Source organism: Trachemys scripta, chromosome 12 (genome assembly GCF_013100865.1).
Source record: "Trachemys scripta elegans isolate TJP31775 chromosome 12, CAS_Tse_1.0, whole genome shotgun sequence".
Classification (NCBI taxonomy): Eukaryota; Metazoa; Chordata; order Testudines; family Emydidae; genus Trachemys; species Trachemys scripta.
Window position 1 is genome coordinate 36887519 of NC_048309.1, and position 15873 is coordinate 36903391.

Below are 15873 nucleotides of genomic sequence, written 5' to 3' on the forward strand. Positions count from 1 at the left end.
TGTGCACCTTGATTCTACAGAAATAAACATATTATTATGTTTTGTATTAGATGTGTGGTATACATCACACACACTAACAGCATCCTATATTGCAACAGATTGATTTTGATAAATTCATTTAGAAAGTAGAATCTTGGTTAATAATAAGTTTACTGGTGTATGAATGATGTTTATGATTATATTGTGAACTCCTAACTCATGCCATTGATGGAAACATTCCCAATGACTTCACACACCTCTATTTGAGTGTTATTTTTCCCTCCTTGAATCAAATATCAGGCAAATGTAGATTTAGTAGCTGAGACAGATTATTGTGCTAACATATTTTAATATAGCTAAATTTGTTCATGTTGTGTGAAATGTCTAAAGTAAAAAAAGATTTCTATCTGTCTGTCTCTCAGTCATTCTAGATTCTTCAGTCACCATATTGCTGTAATTTCTGATACAACACCTGACAGCAACTTTTATCTTTGTTCCTACAGAAGGAACACTCAAGCAATGGACCCCAGTAACCGTAGCAGGGTGACTGAATTCATCATGCTGGGCCTCTTCGACCATCCTCACCACCAGGGCTTCTTTTTTGCACTATTCCTATGCATTTATATAGTTGTCATCATGGGCAATTCCCTGATCATTGTGGCTATTATCTTCCACCCACCTCTCCACACCCCCATGTACTTCCTCATTGCCAATTTGGCCATGGTTGACATTCTGTGCACTTCCTCGGTTCTGCCCAAAATGCTGGAAAACCTGATGCAGGAGAAAAGAACCATCTCCTTTGATGGCTGCATGACCCAGCTCTTTTTCTTCACTTTCTCAGCAGGGACAGAGCTTGTGCTCCTCACTGTCATGTCTTATGACCGGTATGTAGCTATCTGCCACCCCTTGCGCTATGTCAATCTGATGAGCAGGAGAATTAGCATCAGTTTAGCAGCTGGTGTCTGGGCTGTGGGTGTCTTCAATTCATTGGTGAACACATTGCTCATGTTGAGCTTAGATTTTTGTGGACCCAACCTCATCCAGCACTTCTTTTGCGAATTTCCAACGACGCTGGCACTTTCCTGCAGCTCCACCTACCTCAACGAAATTATGGTCTATATGGCAGACATTTGCCTGGCCATGGGGAACTTCCTGCTGACCCTCATGTCCTATATCTTCATCATCATCACCATCCTGAAAATCCAGAGCTCCAAAGGGAAGCAGAAAGCCTTCTCCACCTGCTCCTCCCACCTGCTTGTGGTCACCTTGTACTACTCCTCCATCTTCTACACCTACATCCGGCCAACCTCCAGTAACACTCTGGATAACAACAGGCTGGCGGCCATAATGTATATGCTAGTGACTCCCACCCTGAACCCTCTCATCTACAGTCTGCGCAATAAAGAGGTCAAAGTGGCTGTCCTGAAAATATTTCCTATCACCATAAAATAGGGCCATAAAAAAAAGACCATAACAGGGTTCAAAAAAGAACTAGATACATTCATGGAGGATAGGTCCATCAATGGCTATTAGCCAGGATGGGCAAGAATGGTGTCCCTAGCCTCTGTTTGCCAGAAGCTGGGAATGAGAGACAGGGGATGGATCACTTGATGATTACCTGTTCTGTTTATTCCCTCTCGGGCACCTGGCACTGACCACTGTCGGAAGACAGGATACTGTGCTAGCTGGACCTTTGGTCTGACCCAGTATGGCTGTTCTTATGTTCTAAAATAGGAATTTTTCACAGAGTTAACCTTATTCTTATCTCCATTGCTCCTTCTAAGCCAGGTCCTCAGTTGGTGTAAATTGGGACAAATCTATGGACCTCAATAGACATAAATTTACATTACGGTACATTAAATTCAATGGAACTACTACATTTTACAGTGGCAGGAATGCATCGCATTGATATCATTGATTTACACATCTGGGGATCAGGCCCCATTGACAGCAGTTGTGACATGTTGAGTTATGCTAGCTGGACTAAGGTACATTTGGTCAGAATTTTAAAGATATTTAGGTACCTAGTGGGATTTTTGAAATCCTCTACGCACCTAAAACTCATTGGTTTCAATGGACGTTAAATGTCCTGATGCTTTTGAAAATCACACTAGATACTTCAATATACAGAGAAAACTGGCCCATTGTTCAGCAAGTTACTTTGTGTGCAGTGTCACTGAATCAGAATATTCTGTTCTATTCCTCAATGAGTAAGTAGGATAGCAAAATAAAACTGACTTTCTCTCTCCTCTAATTTCTTGTGAGACATAAAAACCCACAAAATTTTCAATCTCATATCTCTTGAGATCTACAGGTATCCTGGCCATGTGTCAGATTCAGGTGAGAGTTTTTTAATAAAATTTTTATCGGAATACATTGTTATCTAACTGTAATGATACACTTTCAAAATGAGAAATTTGATTTTTTCCCCCAAAAGACCTGTTCTGTTGACAAGGCAATGTCTCAATCTCAGTAATAAATAAGATATTAATGAAAACGTTATTCACTCTTACAATAATATACCATTCAATGAGGTCAAGGGTTTCATGTTCAGTTATCGCTGTTTACTCCTATGATAATCACCATCATTACATATCTTTTTAACCTTTTATAGAATTCTCAGAAAAAAGAAACATACAAACAAAAAGAGTTCAGGTATATTTAAAATAATGTATTAAATAAGGATTTCATTGCAACAATATCCTTTCCTCTTTCCTTTTAGCTGTATAGAATCTTTCATATGGAAATCTTTTGTTTATGGGAGGGAGTTAAATGCTATTAAAGATGGTCTTAGCTTTCCTTTTTTGGGAAGAAAAGAGAAAACATTAATTTTGATGCTCTTGAGCTGTTTTTGTTCTTGTTAGAGTCTGATCCTAAAAGAAGGGCAACACACATCAAAGGAGAGAGAAAAGGTCAGCAAAGAGAGAATGCAGCTTCTGTCCCTTTTGCTGACTCACACTTGCAACCTCACGCTAGAGCAGTGGTTCTTAACCTCTACTGCAGCCTGCACCCCTTTGGTTCTCAAAATATGTTCTCGCACCGTTTATCAAAAATCGTTGAAGGAAGTCAGTTCTTTAAATCTAGATATATATTTTTGTTTGTATATTACAGTAATCGCTAAAAAATGTATAATGTTAATAAATACACAGGTTTGATGAAACAAAGTAGTTGTACTTATGTATGTCCCTGTGCTTAATTTGTGTTTTCGATGATTTCCCTTCTAAAAAATCTGGCATGTCTCGCACCCCCAGAAAGGGTATCTCGCAGCCCCAGAGGGTGTGGGCACCCCAGGTTAAAAACCACTGTGCTAGAGAAACATCGGCCCAGCACACAGTCTGATCACTCACACTGAAACCTGGAAAACTAGTAGCAGGGTTATGCTGTTTCAAGGGTTGCTTTTAGATGCCTTTCTGGTCACAGACATTCAGCACCATACTAAAGGGTGGAGCTGCCATAGAAGCTAAGCCAGAGTGTTACTAGACAAAAGACAAATAGCAAAATGGAAGAAACAATGTGGAGACATAGATCTTTCTGGGCATTAGTAAACTTGTATATGGCTTGATTTGAGTGCAAGGTTACACTGTGAACATATGTTTTGGGGCTAGTTGAGATAAGAGAGAACACTGAACTGATAAGATGGAAATGTCGGTAAGATGAGGACATAAGCTATTGGTCCTTACACAATCTGCAATGCGATTGGTCCTTACAACAAACTGCAACAGAACTGGGCCTGCCATGAGCCGTAGGTTGTCCCATCCAAGTAGATTTAACAAACATAGATGTTAGTAGCTAGGAAAAATGTATATAAACTGTTCAGTGTTTGACACGAATCAAGGTGCGGCAGCCTCATCCCATCAATATTCACCAGTTATTTTGGTGATTTCAACTGTAAACATTTCCACCCATTTCTGGAATCTTTTGACTTGTTTCTAAGACAAGCCCTGAATTTACCAGGAACCTTGGAGACTATTTAGTACAGTTCCTTTCACTTCAACAAGCCAGTTTGCACCAGTCAAGTTGTGTTCCACTTTTACTGATTTTCATAAGCAATTTTTATTAGCAGGATGATTTCATTTTTTGTTGCTTCCAACACCTACAGTACAGGCCTCTGGTTCATTGGTTTCTATGGAGCTATGCCTGTTTTGCACCAATGCAGTTCTCGATCAATTTAGATCCATTTAGTAGATGGTTTTGTGGACTCTTCCTCAGTGGCAATTTTAAAATCGAGATGAGATGTATTCTTCTAAAGGATCCTTTCTAGTTCAAACATAAGTCAGCAAAATTCCATGGATTTTCTTATTCATGAGGTCAGGTTAGATTAATGGTCCTTTCTAGCTTTATAATCCATGAATCTGTGAATATACTATTTGGCTAAATGAGTCTATTTAGTCTAAGTCTCACTTACACTGAGAAAATTTTTGCTGATTCCTCTGCCCACAGGCAATGAAAACATTTGCCTCTCAGCCTATGCAGGCTCCACTCTATCTCTGCAGAGATGGGCTTGAACCATAGTTTTTGCGTCACAGCACCCAAAAGTGATTGGGAAATTACTCACTAGATTATGTCATGGACTAGGCCAGTGAAAACCCTCACACTATTTTATGTGGCTCAGATGCAGTACCATCTTCAGCTATAAAACCTTGTACACACAGAGAAAACAAATAGAAGAAAGGGGAAGTTGATAGTCGCACATATCAATGACAAGTTAGGAATAGTAGAAAACTAATAGGAAGCAATGAGATTCAAGAAGAAAACTATGCCCTGCAAAGCTAGGGGAAGATAAAAAGGAGATTTTAAAGTATATTGGAAACAAAAAGAATCCTGACAAAGGTATTTGTCCATTACTAGATGGAGATGTTAGAATTATCAATAATAATGCAGAGCGTCATGGAGTCACTGGGGCGATGCTCTGGAACTACTCCGTATGAAGCCAGGCAGGACTCTGGGGGAGCCTCCTCTATCTGAGCATACTGTCTCCAGGGCAAGAAGCTTACACAGCTTTGATCTTCCTGGGTCTGACCTCGGAGCATTCAGTAGCCCCTTCCACACCGTGCGCTTCCTGCAGCGAGTCTGCTCAGGTGGGGCTCCTGGGGAAGCCAGAGGGCCCTGCACCCCAACTCCACAGTCAGACTTGACTCTCAGCCAGCGTTGTAAAATAGAAGATTAGTTGACAAGAACACAGCATAGAACAGAGCTTTTTAGCATGGAAATCAGTGACTTTCAGCCAAGTCCATCTTGGGGAGTCTAGGGCCAGATGCCCTGAACTCCCTCTCTTCCAGTCCCCGAAGAAGACTGCCCAGCTACCTGCAATCCAACCTCAGACACTGTTGCTCCTCCTCCTTCTCTTTGTCATGTTTCCCGGGCAGTCAGCTGGTCATCACCTGGTTGCATCCCCCTCCTGGGTCTCAGGTTATGAAGGGCACGGGTCATAGCATATGTGCAGGCAATTGGAGCAGCTTCACCTGCCCTAGAGGTCTCAGCCGAAGACACACACCCCCATTCCCACCACTGAGGTATTGGTGCAGCACACAGGGAAACTGAGGCACACACAGCAATCATGCAAAACAGTAAAACTCACATAGGTTCAACAGTAAAACTCATATACAACATAACAAGGGAAAATCCCCACTTCATTCCATCTCTCCCCCCTTTGAGACCGAACTGAGCGGGGTCACTTTAGTCAGTGGCCTGTGGAAGTTCAGGCCCCCTTCTCTGGGACAAAGCATCAGCTATAACATTTGCACTCCCCTTAACCTGGACCACCTCCATCTCATACTCCGGGAGGGAAAGAGACAACCTCAGGAGCTTGACATTGGCCCCTTGCATCTGGTGTAGCCACGGCAGGGCGCGTGGTCAGTGCACACAGTGAAGCACCGTCCAAATAGATCTGGCTGCAGCCTTTTAAGCACCCCAGGGCCAGGCATTCCTTCTCTATGGCTGAATAGCTCTTCTCCCAGGGCAGCAGCTTTCTACTCAGGTACATGATGGGGTGTTTCTTCTCCTTTGCATCACTGTGCATTGGCACCACACCCAGCCCTGTGTCTGAGGGATAGGTGAAGACCATAAAGGTCTTGTCAAAGTCTGGGTTTCCCAGCACCGGGCCTTTGACCAGATCCTCCTTCAGCATGCAGAGAGCCCTCTGGCACTGCCTGGTCCAGACCAGCTTGTCTGGCTTCTCAGTGATGGGAGCTGATATAGAGGTAAAGTGGGGCACAAACCTCCGGTAGTGCCCTGCCATCCCAATCAAGGCCTGGGCCTGTTTCTTAGTCTGGGAAGCAGGCCAGTCTCTGATCTCCCCCACCTTGGCCGGCTTTATGCAGCCTCTCCCCATCTTGTGGCCCAGGTAGGACACCTCTGCCATCCCCACCTTGCACTTCCCAGCTTTTACAGTCAGCCCTTCATCCTGGAGGCAACCCAGCCTCCTCTTCACCAAGGACACATGGTTCCCCCAGGTCTAGCTAATGACAAAAATATCATCAATGTCTGCTAGGGTACAATTCTCCATCCTCCTCAGTAACTGATCCCACTGGCACTGGCAGACTGGCGCCTCCTTGAGGCCAAAAGGTAGGACCAGGGATTTGTACAGCCCCAAAGGGGTTACAAAAGCAGGTTTCAACCTGGCATCTGGATCTAAAGGCACCTGCCAGGAGCCTTTGGTAAGATCCCTGGCCATGGGGTACAGAGTCCCCCACAACTTGTCTAGGATCTCACCAGGTCTAGGTATGGGCAGGCATCAGACATGATGATGGCATTGAGCTTCCAATAGGCCACACAGAATCAGATCGACCCATCTTTCCTTGGGACCAGCACCATGGGAGAGGCCCCTGGGCTGATGGATGGCTGGATCACTCCTAAAGCCAGCATGTCTTAGACCTCTCCCTCCAGGGCCTGGGCTGTGTTCCCAGTTACTCTGAATAGGGAACACCTGATGGGAGGGCCAACTCACATCTCCACCCAGTGGACAGCTCGGTTAGTGAGCTCAGGCTGGTTGGAAAACACCTGTTGGTACAAATGCACCATCTGTCTGATCTCTGCCTGCTGGGCAAGGGTTAGCTGGTCAGAGAGGGGAAATGATTCCAGCAAGGGGCCAGCTCCTGTCTCAGGGAAGAGACTCAGCAAGGGATCTTCCCCCTTCTCCCATTGGCTACACATGGTCACAGTACGACTCCATCATGTTGACCTGGTCCCCTCGGTGGCTCTGAGGCCGGTTGGGCAATTCCACTACATCGTTCTTTTCATTCAGCTGCTTGATGACCTTGAAGGGCCCGTCCCAGGCAGCTTACAGCTTATTCTTCCTCACCGGGATGAGAAGCCGCACCTGGTCCCCGGTGTCATAGGCTGAATGGTTGTCCCAGACATTCTGCCTCCCTTGGGCCCCAGCTAGGTTCTCCCTGGCCAGACCCATGAACTCAGTCACCTTTTCCTGGAAAGTCACCACTGATTCTCCATCAGGGGAGGCCTTCCCCACCCATTCGTCCATGACCAAGTCCAGGGCCACCTTCTGAAAAGGCTCCTCTATGACAGACAGGTGTCTCAAGGCTGCTTTACCCTTATCCTGGGCCTTTTACACCTCTGGAAAAAGCAGCCCTGGTTGGCAGCTGTCCCGCCATGGCTGTGGTTCCCCACACTCAGCTGGGGTCTCTGATTCCCCTGGGCCCAGCTTTGCCCCTACTGTCCCAGTGAGGGCAGGCAGTGAGTCTGCTGCTTTGCTCACCACTTCAGAGACAGGGTGAACCACATCCCCTGTGTGCAGGGGGGTGGGAACTATCTCTCTGTCCCACTCAGCTCCAGGGCTCTGGTTACAGACAAGCAGGTATCTGGAGCTTAGCAGCACTTGCCCCCTTCTAGCCAGGTCATTTGCATTTTCACTGACTGCTTCAGTCTCCACCGATTAGTTCCCTGGATTCAAATTCAAATCCTCGGCCATTACAGAAGCAGGGCCTGTATTCCCTGGATGGGTCCTTATACCTCTCAGCTCAGCCATGGCCAGTTCATGCTGCCACTGTCTCTCCTGCTATTCTGCTTCATGCCTTCCCTGTCTCTCATGGTCTTCTGACTCCTTCAATCTCAGCTCCAATTCCATCCGTCTCAGATCCACCAACAGGGAACCCAGTGGAGACCCCCTACTGGTCAGAGACACGGGTCTCCAGGACACCCAACTGCTCCCAGCCTCTCTCACAGCCCCAGCTGCGTCAGGAACTGGCTCCTTAGAGTGATCCTCCTCTTCCAACTGAGCAATCAGCTGTGCCTTCATGAGCATGCCAGTGTGCAGCCCTATCTCTCTGCACAGCTCTACAATATTCTTCTTAAGGAGATGGTTAAAGGCCATCTCCATGCTGTTCCCAAGTGGTCATGGACTCACAACTCTCTCAGCTCCCCACGATCCGTGGGAGGAACCCCTTCAGTTTGACAGCCCTTCTCGGGGGTCCACTTTCTCTCTGGGTTAAGCCGTAGGCGCCTCTGCCTCCTGGAACCGCACATCTCTGAGCCTTCAGCATACCTGTCTCTTGCTACTCCCCCTTCATTTTACTGCTCCCCAGTCACTTATTACAGGATGCTCTGTCCACTGGGTGCAGTTTGTCCCGCTTCTGACACCATTTTCCATGGAGTCACTGGGGCGATGCTTTAAACTACTCTGTGTAAAGCCAGGCAGGACTCTGGGGGGAGTATGCCTCCTCTCTCTGAGCATACTGTCACCAGGGCAAGAAGCTTACACAGCTTCGACCTTCCTGGGTCTGACCTCAGAACATTCAGCATCCCCTTCCACACCGTGCGCTTCCCACAGTGAGTCTGCCTGGGTGGAGCTCCTGGGGAAGCCAGAGGGCCCTGCACCCCAACTCCACAGTCAGCAGTTATTCTCGGCCAACATTGTAAAATAGAAGGCTTATTAGTCAACAGGAACACAACATAGAACAGAGCTTGTTATCATGGAAATCAGTGACTTTCAGCCAAGTCCATCCTGGGGAGTCCTGAGCCAGACGCCCTGGACTCCTGTCTTCCAGTCCCCCAAGAAGACTGCCCAGCTACCTGCAATCCAACCTCAGACACCCCTGTTGCTCCTCCTCCTTCTCTTTGTCTCGCTTCCTGGGCAGTCACCTGGTCATCACCTGGTTGCATCCCCATCCTGGGTCTCAGGTTATGAAGGCCACAGGTCATAGCATATGTGCAGGCACCTGGAGCAGCTTCATCTGCCCCAGAGGTCTCAGCCAATGTCACACACCCCTATTCCCACCACAAGGTATTGGTGCAGCACATAGGGAAAATGAGGCACACACAGTATTCATGCAAGACAGTAAAACTCACATACAACATACAAGGGAAAATCCCCACTTCATAACACAGAGAAAGAAGAAAAGTTCAAAAATATTTCTGTGCTTTCTTTGGAGAAAAAAAGATTATGTAATAGCATCATATCATGATGAAAATTATCTTGCCATTCCACTAGTATCTCAAGAGGATGCTAAACAGCAGCTAATAATGTTAGACATTTTAAATCTGCAGGTTCAGAAACCTTGTACCAAAGAGTTTTAAAAGTGGAGTCTGAGGTGCTTGCTCGACTGTCAATGTTGATTCTTCTTCAAGTGCTTGCTCACGTCCATTCCACGTTAGGTGTGTGTGTACCGGGTGCACTGTCGCAAGAGACTTTCCCCCTAGTGGCATCTTTTGGGCCAGTTCTAGCACCTTCTGGTGCCAAACACTCAAGGACTGATATAAGGAGCCCAGCTGGCCCTGCACCTTCTCAGTATCTTCTTACTGCTTGTGACGGTCACTCAAACAACTCCTTTTGCTTAGGCAAGGCATTCATTTAGTGGTTATTCTCTAGTTTAGTTATATTTAGTCTTAGTTTCTAGTAGTGGTGTACATAGTGGCAACAGTGATAGTGTATATAGTTAGACCCCCTCTCTTGGCCTGGAGGGGCTTCCTTCGCCCCAGTCCCCAGGCTTCAAAGCCTGCGCCTCCTGTGTCAAGCCTCTGCTGGTGAGCAACCCACACTCTAGTTGTCTAAAGTACCTGGGAGAGGCTCACTGGAAAGCGCATTGCCAGATCTGCTGGGACTTGAAGCCTTGTACAAGGAAGGATGAGGCTAGACTAAGGTCTATCCTAAAGGAAGCCACACTTAGACAGGCATCAGAGCCAAGCTGGTCAGACTCAGCATCAAGCATCTCAGCTTTGGTGCGAAGCAACCTTTCAGCACTCTGTTTCTTAGCACTTTTCTCCATCTCCAGTACCAAAAAAGAAGCACAAGAAGCAATGGTCTGAGGGGGGATGCCCCCTGATTCTGAGGAAAGACAAACAAAGGGAGTGCAGTGGAGTGTGACCTGTCTCGAGCCACTCCTCCACTCTCGGGCCACTAGCAGCATTATAGACTCTGCCCTGTTCGCAGGTGCAGTTGAGTTTGGTGCAGGAGCATCCAGTGACCCGGGGGCATCATTGTGGCACTAGCGGGATCACGGTGTCTTGCACCTTAAAGGCTTTTGCAGCAGCCAGAGACCTATTGACACTCCTAGTGCGCCAACACTGATGGGACAACCAGTGGCTCCGGCAAGTGTGTCATAGAAAAGGGAGGTGGGGTCCTGAGATCATACCAGGCACTGGGGCCTTCGGTACCGACCAGAGGCAAACCAGCCCTCCCGTCATCAGTGAATATTTCTTCGATCTGGCATTGAATGCTGGACACTGACCGGCAGAAGCGAAGGGTACCGCTCCACCATGGTTTCCTCAGGAGGAGTCTTCATCAGAGTTGGAGCTGGAACTCCATACTCAGACTAAGAGCCACCTCCACTACCCATCCTACATCCCACTGGATGTCAGTGCAGGTCCCACCAACACCTAGCCCAGAGGACAGTGGCTGATACAGGTTTAGTGACCATTCTGGAATCCTTGGAATTTTCCTCAGTACCAGGACCACCATCCAGACGTTCCTTCTTGGTTGTGTCCAAGAAGAGGGCTCCACCTGCATGATCCAACATCTGATCCCAACTCTAGTGCCAAGCCCAGTACTGACATGCTGGACTCGGGCCTCAGAGATGTAATCAGGACCAAAGAAAAAGAGGGAGGCCCCCAAAAAGTACAGACCTCTTCCTCCTCCTCCCCAGAAGAAGCCATCTCAGAACCCAGTGGCTCAATGACACAGGACAATTTCAGAGCTCACCAGGAATTTCTAAAAAGGGTAGCTTCTAACCTGGGACTGGCAGTGGAGATATTAAAGAGTCCTCATAAAGTATCATTGACATTTTGGCCACAGCAGCCACATCAAGGTGGCCCTACCACTCAAGTAAGCTGTTATGGGTCTGGTCAGGTGATTATGGCAGACCCCATCTTCTCTCCCTCCCACTTCAAATAGGGCAGAGAAAAAATACTATGTGCCTACCAAGGGATACAAATACTTGTAATATCATCTTGCTCCTGGGTCCCTTATTGTCACAGCTGCCAATGAGAGTGACAGACGAGGTCAGTCAGGGCCAGCCCCCAAACAAAAGGATTTAACAGAGCTAGACCTGTTTAGTAGGAAGATTTATTCAACAGGTAGGTTACAGCTTGATATTTCCAATCAACAAGCTTTGCTTGGGAGGTGTCATAACTATAAAGGGAAGGGTAATAGCTGTCCTGTGTACAGTACTATAAATCCCTCCTGGCCAGAGACTCCAAAATCCTTTTCCCTGTAAAGGGTTAAGAAGCTCAGGTAACCGGGCTGGCATGTGACATAAAGGACCAAAAAGGGGAAAAGATACTAAAAAGTTGGGGGGGGGGGGGGAGGCTGTTTGTGTTCTTTGTTTGAGAGTGTGTTCGTTCTCGGGGACTGAGAGGGACCAGACATCAATCCAGGTTCTCCACATCTTTCTAAACAAGCCTCTCCTATTTCAAACTTGTAAGTAAATAGCCAGGCAAGGCGTGTTAGTTTTCCTTTGTTTTCTCAACTTGTAAATGTACCTTTTACTAGAGTGTTTATCTTTGTTTGCTGTACTTTGAACCTAAGACTAGAGGGGAGTCCTCTGAGCTCTTTAAGTTTGATTACCCTGTAAGGTTAATTTCCATACTGATTTTACAGAGATGATTTTTACCTTTTTCTTTAATTAAAAACCTTCTTTTTAAGAACCTGATTGATTTTTCCTTCTTTTAGATCCAAAGGGGTTTTGGATCTTAATTCACCAGGAGTTGGTGGGAGGAAGGAGGGGAATGGTTAATTTCCCCTTGTTTTAAATCCAAGGGGTTTGGATTTGTTTTCACCAGGGAATGGGTGAAGGTTTTTCAAGGCTTCCCAGGGAGGGAATCCATTGAAATGGTGGCAGCCGAACCAGAGCTAAGCTAGTAGTTAAGCTTAGAAGTTTTCATGCAGGCCCCTACATTTGTACCCTAAAGTTCAAAGTGGGGATCCAGCCTTAACAGGAGGTATGATTATAATATTTGGGACTCTATGGCAAAGTTTAAAGACTTGCTAACTCAGGACTCCAGGCAAGAATTTTCGGCCCTGATAGAGGAATGGAAACCCATAGACAGAACCTCATTCCAAGCAGCCTTGGACGCAGCTGACACAGCAACCAGAACAATGGCTTCCACAGTGATCATGAGAAAATGGTTCTGGCTTCAGTATTGGGGGCTGCCATTGGAGGTCCAACAGTCCTTCCAGGATCTCCCATTTGAGCAGAGGCATGTGAGGTCAAATTCTCCCTCCCCCCTGCCCCAATTGGCCTGACGGGGGTGGGGAGTGAGAGGGCTGTGTTCTTCTCTTCACGTGCCACTCCCACAACACGTTTGGCGGAACCAGTCTGTTCAGAGCAAGTCTTCCAGCTCTGGCTAGGTAGCAGGAAACAGTCTACAAGATCAACTTACTTAGCCAAATGGAAGTGTTTCTTGATGCTGGCTTCCCAACAAGGTCTCTCACCAACCCGCTCACCCCTCCAGTCTGTGCTGCAATACCTGATCCATCTGAAACAACAGGGCCTAGCCACTTCTTTAATCAAGATGCATCTAATGGTAATCTCAGCCTTCCACTGTCTGGTGACGGTGAGTCAGTCTTCTCTCACAAAATGTCCATCTGCTTCCTCAAGGGATTAGAGAGACTTTACCCTCAAATTGGCAAACCTGTCATTGTGCCCCCTGTTGTATCTCCCCTGGAAGGTCACTTTCCTGATAGATTGCTTTCCATGGCCAGGAGGATCTCAGAAATCAGGGTCCTGATATCAGACAGTGTATACAGTGTTCTCTAAGGACAACGTTCAACTGAGTCCCCACCCAGCATTTTTTCCAAAGATGGTCTCACAGTTTCATAGTAACAAGATTATTTTCCTGCCAGTTTTCTCCCTGAAACCTCACAGGAATGCAGAGGAGCAAAGTCTCCACTCATTGGGTGTTAGATGAGCTCTGGGCTTCTACACTGAGAGAACCAAACTGTTCATAAATCCAAGTAGCTCTTCATGGAAATAGCAGACAGGATGAAAAGCCTACTGGTTTCAGCCCAGAGAATCTCATGTTGGTTCTTTTCCTGTATTCATACGTGCTACAAGCAGGCAGGCATTCCACCCTCTGCCAGCTTGACCTCTCATTTGACAAGAGCTCGGGCTTCACCAATGGTGTACCTGGCCCATGTTAAGATCCAAGTCATCTGTGACCTGGTCGTCAGTACATACCTTCTCCCACTACGCCATCACACAGCAGGCCAGATGTGACACCCAGTATGGAAGAGCAGTGTTGCAATCCGCAGGCCCATGAACTGTGAGTCCACATCTTTGGATACTGCTTATGAGTCACCTAACGTGGAATGAACATCAGCAAGCACTTGAAGAAGAAAAAATGGTTACTACCCTTTCCATAACTGTTGTTCTTCGAGATGTGTTACTCATGTCCATTCCCCAACCCACCTTCCTGTCCCTATGTCCCAGCAAGAAGGAACAGTTTGACCGTGTGCTTGATTGCTTGCTTGCTTGTTTGAAAAGTGTGAATTGGGAGTGCTTTGTTCCAGGTGGGCCTTGAGTGGGCCTGACTGGTATATAAGGGCAGTCAGCAGCGAACCAGCTGAGCGGTGAACAGCAGAGGCTAACAGCGGGAGTTCGCGTGGGGAGAGCGCACTGAGGCTTTCATCTGCAGGTTTTTCTGAGTAGTTCCTGCAGCAGTTGAGGAAGCTCTTAAGAGGACGGTGATATGGAAGGTGAGCGATCAGCTGTTGTAACCTGCTGTGCCATGTAACAGGTTGTGCCATGTTTGTCTTTCTTCCACAGGAGAGAAGCGACTTTGTCTGTACAAAGTGCAAGCTGGTCTCCATATTGGAAGAGAAGGTTCGAGGGCTGGAGAAACGAGTGTCGACTCTGCGTTGCATAAGGGAAAATGAAGATTTCCTGGACAGACGTCAGGAGATGCTTCTACGGCCACAATGTTCTGAAGATTCAGAGCAGGCACAACAGGGACAGAAGGATTGTGAGGAGGTTTGGCAGCATGTGACCTCCAGAAGGAGAAAGAGGAGCGTGCATGCACCAGCAATGGAGATACAGGTGAGCAATCGTTTTCATGTTCTCTCTACAGGTACTAAGGCGGAGAGTGGACTAGATGACCCATCTGAGGGAAGGGAGCAGAAGGAGACTCCACCGATTGGAAGGCAAAAGATGCACTGTCCTAGGGATGGGGGTTCCACGACCACCCACTCCCAAGAGGAGGAGGAGGGTGGTGGTCGGGGACTCCCTCCTCAGGGGGACTGAGTCATCTATCTGCTGCCCCGACCGGGAAAACCGAGAGGTCTGCTGCTTGCCAGGAGCTAGGATACACGATGTGACAGAGAGACTGCCGAGACTCATCAAGCCCTCGGATAGCTACCCCTTCCTGCTTCTCCACGTGGGCACCAATGATACTGCCAAGAATGACCTTGAGCGGATCACTGCAGACTACGTGGCCTGGGAAGAAGGATAAAGGAGTTTGAGGCGCAAGTGGTGTTCTCGTCCATCCTCCCTGTGCAAGGAAAAGGCCGGGGTAGAGAGAGTCGAATCGTGGAAGTCAATGAATGGCTATGCAGGTGGTGTCGGAGAGAAGGCTTTGGATTCTTTGACCATGGGATGGTGTTCCAAGAAGAAGGAGTGCTAGGCAGAGACGGGCTCCACCTAACGAAGAGAGGGAAGAGCATCTTCGCCAGCAGGCTGGCTAACCTAGTGAGGAGGGCTTTAAACTAGGTTCACTAGGGGGAAGGAGACCAAAGCCCTGAGGTAAGTGGGGAAATGGGATCCTGGGAGGAAACACAAGCAGGAGAGCGCAAGAGGGGAGGACTCCTGTCTCATGCTGAGAAAGAGGGACGATCGATGAGTTATCTTAAGTGCCTATACACAAATGCAAGAAGCCTGGGAAACAAGCAGGGAGAACTGGAAGTCCTGGCACAGTCAGGGAACTACGATGTGATTGGAATAACAGACTTGGTGGGATAACTCACATGACTGGAGTACTGTCATGGATGGATATAAACTGTTCAGGAAGGACAGGCAGGGCAGAAAAGGTGGGGGAGTTGCGCTGTATGTAAGAGAGGAGTATGACTGCTCAGAGCTCCGGTATGAAACTGCAGAAAAACCTGAGAGTCTCTGGATAAAGTTGAGAAGTGTGAGCAATAAGGGTGATGTAGTGGTTGGAGTCTGCTATAGACCACCAGACCGGGGGATGAGGTGGACGAGGCTTTCTTCTGGCAACTAGCAGAAGTTGCTAGATCGCAGGCCCTGGTTCTCATGGGAGACTTTAATCACCCTGATATCTGCTGGGAGAGCAATACAGCGGTGCACAGGCAATCCAGGAAATTTTTGGATAGTGTAGGGGACAATTTCATGGTGCAAGTGCTGGAGGAACCAACTAGGGGCAAAGCTTTTCTTGACCTGCTACTCACAAACAGGGAAGAACTAGTAGGGGAAGCAAAAGTGGATGGGAACC

General features: G+C 47.3%; 1 protein-coding gene across 1 annotated transcript; it reads left to right on the forward strand.

Annotated features, from left to right (window-relative positions):
• The first annotated feature begins 498 nt into the window (after window positions 1-498).
• On the forward strand, window positions 499-1431 carry LOC117885915 (olfactory receptor 13G1-like). Its single transcript, XM_034787475.1, has one exon. It carries the CDS (start codon window positions 499-501, stop codon window positions 1429-1431), a length of 933 nt encoding a protein of 310 aa, XP_034643366.1.
• The last annotated feature ends 14442 nt before the right edge of the window (window positions 1432-15873 follow it).

What these genes read in the sequence shown, in the direction of transcription:
- LOC117885915 (XM_034787475.1), top strand. Translation starts at nt 499, where the DNA reads ATGGACCCCAGTAACCGTAGCAGGGTGACTGAATTCATCATGCTGGGC.